At 54.9% G+C, this 16840-nt stretch overlaps 1 protein-coding gene across 2 annotated transcripts in view; it reads left to right on the forward strand.

The window, feature by feature from the left end:
• Positions 1-16840, forward strand: part of ELAPOR1 (endosome-lysosome associated apoptosis and autophagy regulator 1) — a 55448-nt gene that overhangs the window by 8667 nt on the left and 29941 nt on the right. For both annotated transcript variants that reach the window (XM_074977359.1, XM_074977357.1), the window contains exon 2: positions 11950-12070. Coding sequence is in view for 1 of the 2 variants with exons in the window: in XM_074977357.1 (XP_074833458.1) it covers positions 11950-12070 (121 nt within the window). In the remaining variant the exon portion in view is untranslated. The remainder of the gene's footprint in view (positions 1-11949; positions 12071-16840) is intronic.

Here is a 16840-nt window from a genome sequence, read left to right on the forward strand (position 1 = left end):
CAGTCGGACCCCAGCCTGTAACAATGCTTGGGATTCTTCTGGCCCAAGTGCAGGGTTAGAGCGATTATGTGCCTGAAGTGGCTACACCACTGAAGATACAGTGGGAAGGGGGTTAGGAGGGTGGAGGTTGGGTACCTTTGTTTTAAAAAAAGTGTTTTTTGTTTTTTTTAATTATCTTAAGTCTTCCGAATAAAAACCAAGTTCTCCTGCTCTGCGAGCCCCTTGGTTAGCTGGTGCCACTTCTGCCCTTCCTCTGGAGGGCTCAGATTCATGTTTTTAGTCAAAGAGAAGGGGGGTTGTATTCTGCCCAGCTGTTTGGGGCATTAGAACACCCCCAGCGAGGTATTCCAGGGGAAGCCTGGTGGGGTTTTTTTCAGCAGTGCTTTCCAAGTGTAATGCAGACAGACCTGGGTTGCTGGCACCAGGGATAGAACCTGGGAGTATAGGGTCTAAAGCCCTGCACTCTACCATATGAACTAAGCTCATGTAGTAGAACGCAGGGCTTTAGACTCTCTGCTCGCAGGTTCTAGCCCTGGGGCCGGCAACCCGGCTCTGTGGGCGTTACATGAGGAAAGCCAGTGCTTTTGACGCCGCAAGCAAAGGAAGCGTCGTCCTTTCCTCTTTCTAGTTAAGCCATTTTAACGCTTTCACCCTGCTGCTTCCGAGTCTCGGGCAGACCGGCTCGTGCAGGGGGCAAAGGCAGCTAGTGGCTGTGAGCGAGATACTGACGGCTAGCGGGTGACTGATTACCTCATCTGCAAAGGATGGGTTTAGGTGGGAATCATGGCACGGTGCTGGGGTGAGGAGCGGTGCTGTTGTTTGACTTGCCGAGGGATGGAATCCTCCAGCCCGTGGTTTCCCAAACGGGGGGCGTGGAGAAGTTCTGGAGCAGCCCCACTCCAACCCCTCTTGGCTAACAGCCGTTGAGGGACCAATCCTCGAGGGATTTATCGGGTTCTTTTTTGAACCCCATTAAAGCCCTACTCCTCAGAACCTCCCCCAGTGAGGGCTTCCACGGGCCGAACCTGTGCTGCGAGAAGGAAAACTTCCCTTTGTTAGTTTGAAACCTGCTGCCCCTTCATGTCACTGGGTGACCCCTAGTTCAGGACCAGGCTGGCTGAAGCCATGCGGACCCTGGGCCCTTTGGAGTGTGCAGCTGGGGAAGGGGTACAATTTGTTTTCCAGGGTGGCAGCTGGGGACCCCAGTACGGATCTCGTTGCGCTGCCCACTGGCCAGATGTGGGAGTAAGAGGCCCTGAGCTTGGGAAATGGGAATGGAAAGTGCAGTGAAAGTCACCATGCTTGGCAGGGACCTCGGCGCCTCTTAGGCGCCTCTTAACCCCCTCTGCCTAGGGGTGGGAGGGTGGCAGTGCAGGGAAATCAGGCCCTTGCAGCCCCTGTGTTTCCACAGAAGGCGGCTCTGCACAGCCCGACATGGGAGGCAGGCTGCACGGGCTGCTGGCTGTGCTGGAGTTGGGGCTCACCCTCTCCCAGTGGCTGAACCCCTTTAGGAGTGTGATCTGTCTTGTGTTCCCCGAGTTTCACCTCCCTTTAATACCCTTTGCTTACAGACCCACATTGTGCGTTTGTGCTGTAGTTGTTTCCGGAGGAAGGGCTGTTCACACGGAGTGGTAACCATTCAAACATGCACATTTGCACTCAAATTGGTGCTCTGGGGCAGGCTGTGGCTGTGCCACCCACCGGCTGTCAGCCCTGTGGAGCTAGGGCAGGGTGCGGCCATTCAATCCCAGGCTGAGGGAGCTATCACGGGGTAGCGGGAGGCTGGGCAGAGGCCTATGGAGGGGGACACTTGTAACATGCCCCGAGCATGGTGACCCCTGCTTGGGAAGGTAAGACACGTTTTCTCTAGGGCAACCATCCGTCCCGTTTTCGGTGGGACAGCCCCATATTTCGGGTGCCATTCTAGCATCCCGATTTGTTTTGCAAAAGAGGCTAATTGCTCTATACTGGGGGAGCTGGGAGCCAGATCATGCAGTGGGTCAGCTGCCACCCAGCTTTCCCCAGTAGGGCTGGACCTGAGCCAGGGTCACAGGGGTTGGCGCGGGAGCCTGGGGAGTTTAGTATGACCACAAGGGTTGAGGCCAAAGCCGTGAGGGGGGATATGATCCGGGGCTTCAGTGGGGCTGGATGAGAGGTCTGGGCAGCAAAGGTTGGAGCAGGAGCTGGGGCCAGGGGGCTGGAGCTGGAGACAGAGCCACAGGGGCGTTGCAACAAATGCCCATTGGGGGGGAGTAAAAACCACCAGGATTGTGAAATAAAGAAACCTGGGTTTTTAAATTTAAATCAAATTCATTTTTTCTCTTAACTATTTACAATTACGGTAAACTATGTTAAGCCTTAAATTTACTCTACATTAAACCCTCAAGTTGCATGGGGGGTTGCAGTTCTGTCATGCCCACATTAACTATAATTTTCACGTAAGTCAGGGAGGAGATGGGAGCCTGGTCAGTTTCCTGGCTCCCAGAGTGGTGGGGAGCTGGGAACCAGGGGGCAGCCTGGTTTGGGACCCTGGAAACTGACCAGCCATATGTGCACAGGGGAGATTGGAACCAAGAGGCAGCCTGGCCCCCTTTCCCTTGCAGAGCTGGGAAGGCGACCAGGGCAGCAGCCTTGGTCAGTTTCCTGACTCTAGCCAGCGGAGGGTAGTGGGAACCAGGGGCAGGCTGGCTCCGGGCTCCCCTCCTCTCCTCGCCACTGGGGGAAGGCGGGGTGAAGGACAGCTAGGCAGGCTGACAGCCACAGAACAGCTTCAAGTTGTGCCTAATTTGCATATAGGTGAGTTACATGCAACATGAAGCCGCATATTTCAAGGGTTTACTGTAATTCCTGACCATCTAATTTAAAATCCTGTCCAAGCAGTAGCAGTTTTCTGATGTTTTAAAGGCAGTCAGAGCTCTTAGCTGGTAGAAAGTAAAGGCTAAGCACCTGGGACCAGCATTTGCTGATGTGCTAAATCAGCTTTTGGCAGCATTAGCCTCTTTTGCAGGTACAGAGCATATTTTGCCCATCTCAGTTATTCAACTAGTTCCATACAATAACCACGTCATTCCCAATTGAGAAACTGCTTGGGAGTTGAAAAAACAGGGGAGCTTTATTTTCATTTTCAATCTATGAATAAAAAGCAGGTGCGAAGAAGATATTGGTGAGGGTCAGGGTGACCAGAAACAATTGCATCACTTCACTAAGCACAGAAAATACATTAAAACAACAAGGAGCCTGTGTATACAGCGGTTTCCCGGGCACTACTAAGAGAACCAAACCTGGGCAAATTGCTTAAAACCTGGCCACGTATAGCCCAGACTGGGGTTCCTTCACATAAAGAAAACCAAACCAGTCACAAAGAGCATCTCTGCTGTCTTTCCTGGTTGACACAAGGCAATCATTCAGGCTCCTCGGCTTCCCTGGTGCCCCTATCAGTGCCTTCCTTACACAGATGAGAGGCTGTGAAAACCAGTCTCACCAAATCCACCCAGGTCTTTCCAGCCCCCAGAGTGACCAGCCACGTTCCCAGGTCAATATATATTTAGATCTTATCCAAAACAGCACCATGCGCCAACCCTTTAGAATCTAAAGGTTTGTTAATAAAAGAGAGAGAGAAAATGACAAGAGTAATCTTTGTTAAAGTGGTCAAATGACATCCATCAGTCTTAAATTCTAGGCTGCAGCATAGGGAACAGGTGCTTATCTTAACAGTCCCTGGAATCCAGTTTTCATCAAGGTGGGCCAGCAGGCCATTCGGGCTCAGTTCATAGCAGAGACGTTCCTGCAAAAGCTTACTCTCCAAAATATGTTAGTCTATAAGGTGCCACAGGACTTCTTCTTGTTCTCGAAGATACAGACTAACACAGCTACCTCTCTGATACCTGTTGAGTGAGAGTCACTCCTCCCTGCGGACAGGGTGCAGTGCCTGGGGACCCTGAACCCTGTCACACATGCCACAAGTGAAATCCCTGCAAGTCATGGAAGCTTTTTAAATGCACTACGATGGAGGCTCAGCTTAAACATACACCCCACACTTCGCATAGAGAACTTAAAAAAAAAAAAATAAAGCCACCATGGCTAAACAACAAAACAAAGAAGCAGTAACAGGCAAAAAGGCACCTTTGAAGCAGCGGGGGTGAAATCCTAGTGAAGAAACAAGGAGGACAGCCTCTAGCAAGTCAAGGGCTCAAATAGACAGAGAGAGGCCAAAACAAGAATCTGAACAGCTGGCCCCAAACTCTCCAAGCAATAGCAAAGACGCCCACAGCAGGAAGCCTGCTAAACACGCAGCGGGGCTGCTGGATGATCCAGAAGCTAAGGAAGCACTCAGGAATGATAAGGGCCTTGCAGAGAAACGAAATGAATTCTTTGCATGGTTTTTCCCGGCTGCAGATGTGAGGGACATTCCAAAGCCCAAACCAGTCTTTGTTGGTGACGGACCTGAGGGGCTGGCCCTGGCTGAGGTTTGAAACAATCAGTTACAGCGGTTCTTGTTGTGCCTTGGGAGAGGCGGGGGTGGAGCAATTCCCATTACTCTGCCCCACTCCAGCCCCTCTCCCGAGGCTCCATCCATGCCCCTCCCCAAAGCCCTCCATCATAACTATTGTATATGACACTGGGAGCTGGCATGGCTGAGGGGAGCCAGTCGTTCTGCTGCCAGCCCCAACTGCCCCCCGAAAGCACGAGGCACCACAAAACACGGGGCTTGGGGAATGGCCATGAACAGTCCTATGGACAGGACGGCTCTGGGTCTTACATTGTTATAACGAAAATGTAACAGGTCTGTTCATTTTATCTACACAAGACCAGCCACACTGGGTCAGACCGTAGGCCCATCAAGCCCAGTATTCTGTCTTCCAACAGTGGTCAGTGACAGGTGCCCCAGAGGCAATGAACAGAACCAAGTGATCAATTCCCTGTCACCCATTTCCAGCCTCTTGCAAACAGAGGCTAGGGATGCCAACCTTGCCTATCCTGGCTAATAACCATTGTCGGACCTATCCCCCAAGAATTTATCTGGTGCTTTTTTTAAACTCTACCATAGTCTTGGTTTTCACAATATCCTCCGGCAAGGAGTTCCACGGGTTAACTGTGTGTTGTGTGGAAAAAAATTTCCTATTGTTTGTTTTAAACCTGCTGCCTATTAGTTTCATTGGTGACCCCTAGTTCTTGTATTGTGAGGAGGAGTAAATAATAATTCCTTATCTATTTTCTCCACACCAGTCATGATTTTATAGACCTCTATCATAACCCCCACCCCCCCCGACTGTCTTTTTTCCAAACTAAAAAGTCCCAGTCTTACTAAGCTCTCCTTACCTAGGCTTAAATCAGCGCGTACAAGCCACCGCTTTTCATGCAAATGTACACGTTTGACTGGGTACTGAGCCGTGTGAGCCAGCCCTTCTTTAGGAAACGACTAAAAAGTGAAATGCCAAACAGGATGAGAAGCGTTGTTTCAGTGAAGGGTTCCTGCCTGCTGACTGAAATCAAACCTGTGACTTCAGGCGATTCACTCAGACACTTGTAAACCACAAACAGGCAAATTTTCAACTTCCCTGTTCTTCAGGACGGAGTTCTCTTCACCTGCTGCAAGGCCAGTGGGTGAAATCAGACCCCCCAGGACTGCTTGTCCTCCGCTGCTGAGAATGAATTGTTCCACCTGGTCTGATGTGCGCGCCCCTGCCTGCCTCCCCGTGTGGGTATCCGCTTTCAAGGTAGCCTGTAGCGGGGAAACATAAGCCCCAGTAACAGATGTTCTTCCCTGGGGCTGTGCTGAACAGGGTGGAAGATAAGGGGAGGCGCATCAGAAGGTTGCTGAGGCGAGGCGGGCAGGGCACAGGAGAGCTGGGTGTCTCCCAGAGCTGGGAAAGTGACCGTTTTCTCTCTCTTCGTGCCTGAGCTCCATGTGCAGCTCCAGAGCAGGTGGAGGCTCTGGCAGCAGCTGGTCGTAGATGGGAAAGGAGAGGAGGGCACTGGGGCTGGACACCTGTCATCCCCAGGCAGCCCCACTGCTTGCCAAAGGGCAGGCCCTGAGCGGCGCCTGCAGAGGCAAGGCTGAGGGGGAGGTGCTGGGTAGCAGCAGGACCTGGAGAGCAGAGCTGCTATCTCCACGTCACACCTGGGGTGCGGCCGGGGAAGGGGCTTGTGCTGTCAGGCCAGGAGTCTGCATCCTAGGCAGGGGTGGGATGCAGGACTCAGACCTGCAGCCAGCCCCTTGTTCCACCCCAGCGTGCCCCACCGCCAGGCCTCAGGCAGCCAGCTGAGCTGCTGAAAAGCTGGGGAGCCCCCGGCGACCGGCTCGGCCCCCCTGCTGCGGTTTGTCTGTGTGCTTTGGCTGTGTGATGAGATGAGTAAACACTGTGGGCACCGGCTCAGCTTATGAAACATCTGGCTCTTAATTGCTCTGCCTCCTTGGTTAGAACGCCGCGTCCGGGTTTACCTAGGAACCTGTTTAATGAACAACATTCATTGTCGCGCTAACCCCGGGGCCCGCCAAGATAAACATGCCTTTCTCACAAAGGCCCCGAGCGCTGCCCTGCCTGCTCGGTAACTACCAGCGCTGGGAGGCTGTCCTGCTACCCTGGAGCCCCTGCTCTGAGTTAAACTGCCGTGAAATCAAAGAGCAGCTGAAACCTTGGGGCTTGTTTACATTCACATTTGCAAGTCTCAGAAACTCAGAGCTCTGTCCAGCCCTACCTGGGAGCAGTGACCTTCCCTCCTGCATTACTGGGGGGCTGAAGTGTGAGGGCCCCCATAGAAAAGGGGCTGAGCCAGCCCCACTCGAGCTTATAGTCAAAGTCCAAGAGGAGAGAGCAGATCGGTGGTGGCTTGGGCCCACGGCAATAGAAAGACAGTTAGGCCCAATATAAGGGATTCCCATCGTTTCTGTAAAAAACAAGCAGTCCTGTAGCACCTTAATAACAACTGTCTTGATTAGGTGAGGAGCTTTCGTGGGTAAGCCCCACGTCGTCAGATTCTGGAGCAGACTGGGAGCTGCTGGGGCGGGTCCCCTCCTCTTGTTCTGGGATTTTGCACAGTCGAGCCCAAGGGCTTTATGCGACCTGACATTCTGATCAGTGACCCAGAAAAGTTGAAGCCCCCACGGCTGCAGCACGCAGACCGCACACGGTGGGGAGAGTGATAAATCAGAGAGACGCTGGGGTGATCTGGGTGCAGGTCGAGCAGGGTGTGGACATGCTGGTGCAGGGGAAAGAAAAGCCCAGCCGCATAGTTAAAGGATTAGGCCATTATTTTTGAATTCAGTAAAAACTCGATAATTCATGAGCCGCAATGCATGTGAATACGAGATGGTCCGTAGAACGTAACGTCAAACCGTGCTCTTTGTCACCCGTTTTCAGACCAGCGCGCACGCTGGTTAGCAATGCGATACAGGACACTTGGAAAGCTTGTGCACATTCCCTTGAGGTTGCGTTTTGCTGGTGGATTTCTATTGCAAGTGGAAAAAGGGAGCCCAGCCGAGCTCAGGATAAAGGGGAAAGATCAGGTCCAGTCAGCCTAAAATTCTGTTTTCAGCTTTGATTTTCCTCTTTTTTGAAGCCATTCCAAGCCCACTTTAGTTGTGGTGATTTTACTTCATGGTTAATTTCCATTTTCTGTCTTAAACTGCGTCTCGCCCGTCGCACCAGGAATGCCGCCAGCTCCCTTTTCCTATTCAAAATCCAGACTTTATTAGCACCTCGATCGAAACACAGAAACGGTCACGTATCCCACAACGCACTGCGCATATTAAAAGGGGAGTTATCCAGAGTTCGAGTCCTTAAAGAGCCGCAGGTTGCAGACCCCTGGCCTAGGCAATTCTGCCTCCTCAAGACAGACTGGAGGAGTCAGGCTGATTAGCTCAATGAAGAGAAGGGTTGGGGGGCTGGGGACTTAAGCGCATTAAGCAATGGGCAGGGGAGGGAACACCCTCTGGCTGGAAGGTGAAGCTGGAGACCAGCAATGGAGTCCGAGTGTGGGAGCAGATTACCGGGGGGGTGTGATCAGCTGACAGGCTGGGCTGGTTTTCTCGGAGCTCTGCTCTAAGAATGGGTGGGGGCAGCCCCCTGGGCTGGGCAGGAGGTCAGGCTGTGAGCACGATGGTCTGTTCTGGCCCTGGGCTCCTGGTTCCCGAGCGGGACTCCCTGCTGCTGCCGGCATATGGGCTCACGGTGCATGGGAGGCACCGCCAGTGACGCAGCTCACTGTCCAGCCCCCGCCTGCTGCACTGGAGGGGTCTGAGAAGAAGCCCGGGCCCCTGGGGCCCACTCCCTGGCTCCTGCTCAGCCTGGCTCGGTCGGCTAAGACCAGCCAGGGCTGGCCCCTCACGGCAGCGTAGCCCTGCAGCATTGTCTCTCCGCAGCGTGACAGCACCTGCCAGTGGCGGTGGAGGCGTCCGGGCAGCCAGGTGGCACGTGGAGCACTCTGGGGCAGAGCCCCCATGGGGGACGTTGATGAAACGAGCACAGGTGGGAATTGCAGGTCCTGGGCGCAGCCTCTCCACAGCTGTCCCCTGGACCACTCCTGGGCCACAGCGCTACGGGGTGAGGCCTGGGGCCAGAATCCCAATGGTGGGAGATGCATGTTCAGCTCCGCTCCCAGCCAGCACCCAAAGCAGGGCTCATTTGCCCAAGGGGTCAGTCGGTGCCAGGCTGGCTGGGCACTGCAGACCGGCCCACCTTGGGGTGCTGTTCCCTTTGAATTCTGGCCTTCGGCCCCTAGGGCGGAAGGTTGGGGCTGTGAAGGGACCCACCCCCTTCTCTCCGAGCTCTGGCCAGGGGAGGTTCGGCAGCCGGGTACCGAGCCAGCCAGTGCGTGCAAGCAGCCAGACTCACTGCTCAAATGAATGGCTCCGGCCCGTTCTCTCCACCGTGGTTTGCGTTTTAAGAGCTGTACCTCGGCAGACTGCAGTGGGCTTACTCGGGATTGCCACGGGGGCGAGGGGGATCAGGATCGGACCCTCTCCGTGCAGCCCCGGCCCACTTCGATGGGGCGGTGGTGCTTTCGAAGGCATTGTCTCGTTTCACACGAGCACTGCCGGCCCGGGCGCGCTCCGCCAGGGCGCTTGGCTGAGAGCACGTTGCCGTATGTGGAAATGAACAGCTGGGGCTCTGTTCCTGCCAGCCCCTGGCAATGGCAGAGAACAGGCCCACGGCGAGGCAGGTGCAGGTCAGGGCCCTTCCTCCACTGGATTGCCCAGTGCTGCCTTCCCATGGGGCCAGCCACTCTGCGCATTATCAGCCCCCAATGTGTGCCGGGTGCCCTGCTGGGATGCGGACAGCTCTGCTAGCACGGCAGTGGGGACTGGCTGTCTATGGAGTGGGGCTGGAGGCAAGTTGGCAGGAGCTGTAAGACGTGGGGCTGGCCGTGTGTGATCCTGCTGGTGGCCCCCCACAGAGTGGAGGGGTGGAGTGTATGCATGGCCTGGGTCGGGGCCCAGCTTGCACGGAGGGGATGGGTGGGTTAGGGTGGCGTGACCCGGCCCTCTGGAGATCTGGCTTCATGCATATGTAACCCACACACCTGGTGGGATTCATTGTCCCATGTGGTGGCACCTAGACCACTTACCGAGAGAACAGAGTCTCGGCTCCAGCCTGAGCTCAGAGCCAGCTGGCTTGTAGCTCAAGCTGGCAGCACCTGCTCTGGGCTCCAGAGGTCCTAGGTTTGAGCCCATCTGTGAGCAGTTATGTGTTGCTTTGGGCCCACCACTGACACAGCCGGGAGCTGAGCTTGGGGCCCAGCCTGCACCTCCATCTGTCCCAGCAGCCTGGCTCCTGCGAGCCGCCCTGAGCAGCTAGGCTGCCTCCACGCTGCAGCAGAGATGGTCCCTCCTGTTCCAGCCACACGCTGGCTCACAGGGGAGTCACACCCAGCTCTGGCTGCAGATGGCAGGCAGCTCCGTTCTGCTTTCCCTGCCTGGCGTCTCCAGACAGGAACTCTGTCAGCCTCTGAGTTTGCAGTCGTTCCCAAGGGCCTGTCAGGCCAGGGAGGGTGCGATGGGCTTTGAAAATAACCCCCCTTTTAAAGAGTTGGGCTACAACTTGCTTCCCCACGTGTGACTCGGTTTCCCTTGCTGCAGCATGACCCCAGCTCTTTCCCCGCAGCTTGGAGCATTTGCAACGGCTTTCAAAACAAAGCGACGGGGGCCAACCTCACCCCACTTTTGCCAGCGGGTGCAGGGCCAGCCACAAAGGCCATCTCCAGCATCCTCGGCTCCGGCGTGGGGGAGAGGGGCAGGTCCTCCCCAGCCCCGGGGTGCCCAGGAGGGCCAGGGGGAGACCTGCCTGGAGGTGAAGTGCTAAAGAGCAATCTGGCACCTCGTGCGCACGCCGGGAGCGTCGCATCCCTGCGCCAAGGGCAGCAGAAGGAGAAATCAGAGGGGAGGGAGAGCACGGAGGCAGCTCGGGCTGACGCCTGCTGTGTGACTTTACCCCCTGCAGTTCCAGCTCCACAGGGTTAAGCCCAGCTGCTGGCTGCAGTCAGGCTACCTGCAACGAGCGCCTGCCTGCCCCGGAGGAAGGGCAGGGTGATGGGAGCAGCCAGGGGTGAGGACACCCAACCGGGGCGATTCCCAGCTCTGCCACCAGCCTGCTTGGAGACCTTGGGCCAGTCATGTCCTTGTGCCTCAGTTTCCCCACCTGAAACCGGGGGATATTGACATCCCCTCCCGGGGTGGTGAGGGCAAATGAACACTTGTGGGGTGACCCACGCGCTGCAGTGCTGAGCACAGTAGAAGACCAAGAGCAATGGGGGGCCCAGAGCAAGCCTCATTCCGCTGCCCCCCTCCTCACTTCTCTCGCCCCCCCCACCGGTGCCTTGGCCCTGCCCTGCTCCGGTGACCCTCCTTGAGCAGCACATGGCACCAGCACTAGGTCACGAGCTGCCCCTGGAAGGCTGGTGCAGGAAACAGAGTCCCAGGCAAACAAACCAGCCCAAGATAAGAGCCCAGTGCTGCCCCGGCACAGAGGCTGGCTGCTAACGGCGGTGCAGAAGGGCCGAGAGTGTGGGTGGGGCGGGACATGGGGCAGGGCTAAGGGGTGGGACCAGGGCCCTCGGGTCTATTCCTGGCACTGCCGCTGGCCTCCTCGGTGGCCTGCGCGTCACCCCTGGGCTTGCTCCCTGCCAGCAGTGGGCTCTGCTCGACTGGTGGGAAACGCTGCAAGAGCCAGGTTGTCCCTGTTGTGCGTGTGGCCGTCCATGCGTCCTCTAGTGCCCAGCAGCAATGGGCAGACCCCAGTGAGCTCAGTAGAGCCCCAGTGGAAGAAAAGCAGCAGCAGTGCCAGGGAAGTGCATCCAACCCCGAACGCCCTGGGCCAAGCCAGCACCCTCCAGGGCCAGCCTGGGGCCGGTGGCACCAGCACTGACCCAGTGCTGCCAGCCAGGTGGCCCTGCAGCCGGCACCAAATCCCCAGCTCCTGCAGAGGCTGGTGATGACACAGCATTCTCTCTCCACCGGACGGCCACCCTGGCGTCCTCACCTGGGCGAGGGGCAGCCTGTTCCCTGGCCATGTTACAGAGCCGCCAGCGTTGGACCCAGAGGTGATTCACACAGAATCCTGCTGGCCAATAGGCAGATCTGTCCCGTCCATGGGATGAGGGGGGCGGCCGCCCCAGGCCCTGCACTTTTTGGGGTCCTGCTGGGTGGGGGCAGCACATGGGGGAGTGGGGGTTGATGAAAACTCCTCTTGTCATGCGACCCCAGCTGCAGCCATGGGGAGCACAGGTGGGGACTGCGTCCTCGTGCATCGCACCAGGTTCCCATCCCACGACGGTGAGACCCGTTGGCCCAAAGCGGTGTACCTCTGCTAACGTCCAGGCAGCGCCTGTGTTCTGCAGGGCCAGGGCTCCAGCAGGGCGTCAGCAGGAGGAATCAGGCCAGAGGCCTCCCAGAACACACAGCCTGTGCTGCATGGGTCTCACCGCCGCTCCCCTCTGCGCTTTGTCTTCCAGTCCGAGTACCACTATGAATACACGGCCTGTGACAGCCTTGGCTCGCGGTGGAGGGTAGCTGTGCCGCACACCCCGGGACTCTGCACCGGCCTGCCTGACCCCATCAAGGGCACCGAATGCTGTAAGTTACGCTCGCGGCTGCTTTCCTGGGCCGGCCCCAGCTGACGTGGGCTCCCTGCGCAGGCGGTGACTGCGCCTTTCGCTGCTCAGCTGTGCAGCCGTCTGCTGAAAAGTCCTCGCCAGGGGCCGGGCCTGCCGTTGCTCCCCATTGCCGAGGGGGAGCTTGGCCACCGCGCAGCTGGGCTCACTGAGGGTGGAGCAGGAGGAATTTCATCCAGGTCAGCGTAGCGAGGGCAGACTCGGCCCTGATCTCGGGCTGGGGCTGAAGTATTCTCCCATGCTGGGAGAGAGACTTTTCACATGCTACAGAAGGGGATCGGCAATGGTCACTCCTTCACCAGGCCTCCGCTGCCTTTCCGTTCTCGGCCTGCAGCGGGGGGGTCCTTCAATGCCGGGCCGGACGCTGCCGGCAGAAATGCTGTGGCTCACCTGGGGGCAGGTTCATAGGGTATGTTCGGCTGACCACTTTCCATCTCCTCTTGGCCCCATCCGGCTGCCCCTTGTGCCGGCGCGTGCTTGGGACAGTCAGAAGCTGCCCCTTGCTCTGGGGAGCTCAGCGCCAAAACAAAAGGCCTGGAGGTGAAAAAGGCCGAGTCCCCCCCCCGCCAGATCTGCCCTTTACTGAGAGGCGGTGACTGGGCAAAGGAAATGCAAGGGTTCAGCTGCACGGTTACACCTACAAAGGGGGCGGTTTTGTCCCTTCCTCAAGCCCCCAATGCCCAGTTCCACTCACGTTCTGTGAACCGCTCTTGTGTACAGTGGCGCTGTAATATTTAGTGGTGTTCTGGGCACAGCTGAGAGAACCAACCCTGGCGCATTGCTTTAAACCGGGCCACTGACAGCCCAGACTGGGGTCTCCTTCTAGTAAGGCGAACCATGTCAGCTACAAAAGTCCCTCTGCCAGCCTCTCCAGCCAGCCAGAAGCTCCACGCACAAGCCCACAGATTCTCCAGGGGCTTCAAAATGCCCAGACCAACCACCCCCTACTCAGGTGAGAGGTTATTAAACCTATTTCACCAACTCCATGCAGATCCTTCCAGCTCCCAACAGGACCAGCCACATCCCCAGGTCAATATCAACTCGGATCTTACCCAAAACAGCGCGCTGGGCTGACCTTCTAGAGTCTAAAATCTAAAGGTTTATTAATACAAAGAAAGAGCCAGGGTGAGAGAGCAAAATTGTTAAATTGTTATGTACATCAGTTACAGCTGTTTCAAAATGATCTGGACAAGTTGGAGAAATGGTCTGAGGTAAACAGGATGAAGTTTAATAAGGACAAATGCAAAGTGCTCCACTTGGGAAGGAACAATCAGTTTCACACATACAGAATGGGAAGCGACTGTCTAGGAAGGAGTACGGCAGAAAGGGATCTAGAGGTTATAGTGGACCACAAGCTAAATATGAGTCAACAATGTGATGCTGTTGCAAAAAAAGCAAACCGGATTCTGGGCTGCATTAACAGGTGTGTTGTGAACAAGACACGAGAAGTCATTCTTCCGCTCTACTCTGCGCTGGTTAGGCCTCAGCTGGAGTATTGTGTCCAGTTCTGGGCACTGCATTTCAAGAAAGATATGGAGAAATTGGAAAGGGTCTGGAAAAGAGCAACAAGAATGATCAAAGGTCTAGAGAATGTGACCTACGAAGACAGGCTGAAAGAATTGGGCTTGTTTAGTTTGAAAAAAAGAGGATCGAGGGGGGACATGATAGCAGTTTTCGGGTATCTAAAAGGGTGTCATAAGGAGGAGGGAGGAAACTTGTTCTTGGCCTCTGAGGACAGGACAAGGAGCAATGGGCTTAAACTGCAGTAAGGGAGGTTTAGGTTGGACATTAGGAAGAAGTTCCTAACTGTCAGGGTGGTCAAACAGTGGAATAAATTGCCAAGGGAGGGTGTGGAATCTCCATCGCTGGAGATATTTAAGAACAGGTTAGATAAGTGTCTGTCAGGGATGGTCTAGACAGTGCTTGGTCCAGCCATGAGGGCAGGGGGCTGCACTCGATGGCCTCTCAAGTTCCCTTCCAGTCCTAATGTTCTATGATTCTCTGATGCAGGCCACAGCCACTGGTACAAGCTGTTCCCTGTTGTGGCATTCTGCCATTGGCCACCTCCCGGAGGACCAGCCTCAGTCATTTCCATAAGATGAGGAATCCCCGTCTGAGTCTCTGTTCCTTTGTTCAGTCCATGTCAGCTGCCTGGAGAGGTGACTCACCTTCCATTGTGAATCCTGCATTCTAAAACATTTCTTATACAGCTACAGAGCCCAGATCGAGAATGTCACATACACACATGGCAGAAACAGATTGTTAACGACTCGACACCCCACTTGGCCCACCTGGCATGAGATTTGGTGCAATCCAGTGGTCACAGAAATGGCTTTCATACTTCACGTAAAATCCAGCACTGTCACAGTGACCAGTTAAGCTTTTTTAACTCAATAAAACGTCAGCCGTTTTCAATGAGGTTCATGACTAACAGAGACCAGCAGGACCAGGTCTGACTCAGCCACGAGTGCCGCTGGTTTGTGGTGGAATGACTTCAGATCCACCCTGGGCTCAGCGCCAGCTGACAAAGGCTCGGAGTGTGATGAGAAAGGTGCCAGGTGCTCTGGGGAGGGGGGTGGGCGGGCTGGGAACAGCACAATCTGGGTCCCACCTGGGTTGCAGTGAGCTGAGGACAGTGTTACCTGCACAAATTTATTTCCCCCTTTCACACTCAGGGACACACGCACCTTTACCCAAACCCAAGGGCTCAAGGCGTGCCCCTGTTAATTTAAACTCCCACCTTTACCCAATTCCTAGGGCTCAGGGCACAGTTCCCTGCGGGTCTGTGCAACTGACAAAGCCTTACACAATGCTATTCTTGCTGTCTGTCTATTGACAATTACCAGCAAGAAGAATACATGCTAAGCAGTCAGTATCATGCTCACGAGTCCTGCTAAGGCAGCAGCCTTCTCCTGCTGGGACAGACAAAGTCACTTTCCAGATGCTGGTTGCTGCTCCTCAGGGGCTGGCAGTGCCAGTCTTGGGGACAAGTCCTCCCAGGTTCTTCCCTTAAGGTCTTTCTTCTTCCATCCTTCTTCCATCCTTCCTTCTTCCTGCTGTCTTCCTTCTTGGGCCCCAGTTTAAGCAGTGAAACTGGAGTCCTGCTTAGCTACACCTTGACCGATTATTTTAGTATCATTTTACTAACCAATCATAACCTCCTGTAACAGAATTACCTAACCAATCACAACCCACCACCTCAACTGATTTACACCTAGGAAAATCAATTCTACAGCCCACGGGAACAGTTACAAACCAGACAGAGAAAACAGTAGAAAAGTGAAGACAATCACTATAGAAAGATGGTGCCTACTGATAAGGCATTGCTCGCCAAAATGCTGGTAACTAAGTTTTCTTTACCCATCTTGAGATCCGCTTTCTTTAGCTGGTGACAGGGCATAGCACTAGGATGGGGTGTCCCTCTGAACAGCCTGGTGTGCAGCTATTGTCAGGAGATTTTAGATGGAATATGAATACGCGACTTGTAGCTCTACAGGTGATGGCTGCTGCATCTCATTTTGGCTGTCGAGGAAGCCTTTGAGTAGGGAATACTGTGTACAGATGTCATCTCCTCACCTAGAAAAGGATCTCCAGCACTGGAAAAGGTTCAGAAAAGGGCAACTAAAATGATTAGGGGCTTGGAACTGATCCCGTATGAGGAGAGGCTAAAAAGATTAGGACTTTGCAGTTTAGAAAAGAGGAGACTGAGGGGGGACATGATAGAGGTATATAAAATTATGACAGGTGTGGAGAGGGTGAATAAGGAGACGTTATTTACTTGTGCCCATAATACAAGAACTAGAGGACGCCAAATGAAATTAACGGGTAACAGGTTTAAAACTAATAGAAAATTCTTCTTCACTCAGCGCATAGTTAACCTGTGGAACTCCTTGCCAGAGGAGACTGTGAAGGCCAGGACTCTAAAGCTGTGTCTACACGTGCACGCTACTTCGAAGTAGCGGCACTAACTTCGAAATAGCGCCCGTCGCGGCTACACGCGTCGGGCGCTATTTCGAAGTTAACTTCGACGTTAGGCGGCGAGACGTCGAAGTCGCTAACCTCATGAGGGGATCGGAATAGCGCCCTACTTCGACGTTCAACGTCGAAGTAGGGACCGTGTAGACGATCCGCGTCCCGCAACATCGAAATTGTGGAGTCCTCCATGGCAGCCATCAGCTGGGGGGTTGAGAGACGCTGTCTCTCCAGCCCGTGCGGGGCTCTATGGTCACCGTGTGCAGCAGCCCTTAGCCCAGGGCTTCTGGCTGCTGCTGCTGCAGCGGGGGATTCATGCTGCATGCACAGGGTCTGCAACTCATTGTCGGCTCTGTGGATCTTGTGCTGTTTAGTGCAACTGTGTCTGGGAGGGGCCCTTTAAGGGAGCCGCTGGCTGTTGAGTCTGCCCTGTGACCCTGTCTGCAGCTGTGCCTGGCACCCTTATTTTGATGTGTGCTACTTTGGCGTGTAGACGTTCCCTCGCTGCGCCTATTTCGATGTGGTGCTGCGCAACGTCGATGTTGAACATCGACGCTGCCAGCCCTGGAGGACGTGTAGACGTTATTCATCGAAATAGCCTATTTCGATGTGGCGACATCGAAATAGCCTACTTCGATGTAGGCTTCACGTGTAGACGTAGCCTAACAGAGTTTAAGAAAGAGGTAGATAAATTCATGGAAGTTAGGTCTATAAAAGTCTATTGGCCAGGGGTAGGAATGGCGTCCCTGGCCTGTGATTG

Source organism: Carettochelys insculpta, chromosome 26 (assembly GCF_033958435.1).
Source record: "Carettochelys insculpta isolate YL-2023 chromosome 26, ASM3395843v1, whole genome shotgun sequence".
In the NCBI taxonomy this organism is placed as follows: Eukaryota; Metazoa; Chordata; order Testudines; family Carettochelyidae; genus Carettochelys; species Carettochelys insculpta.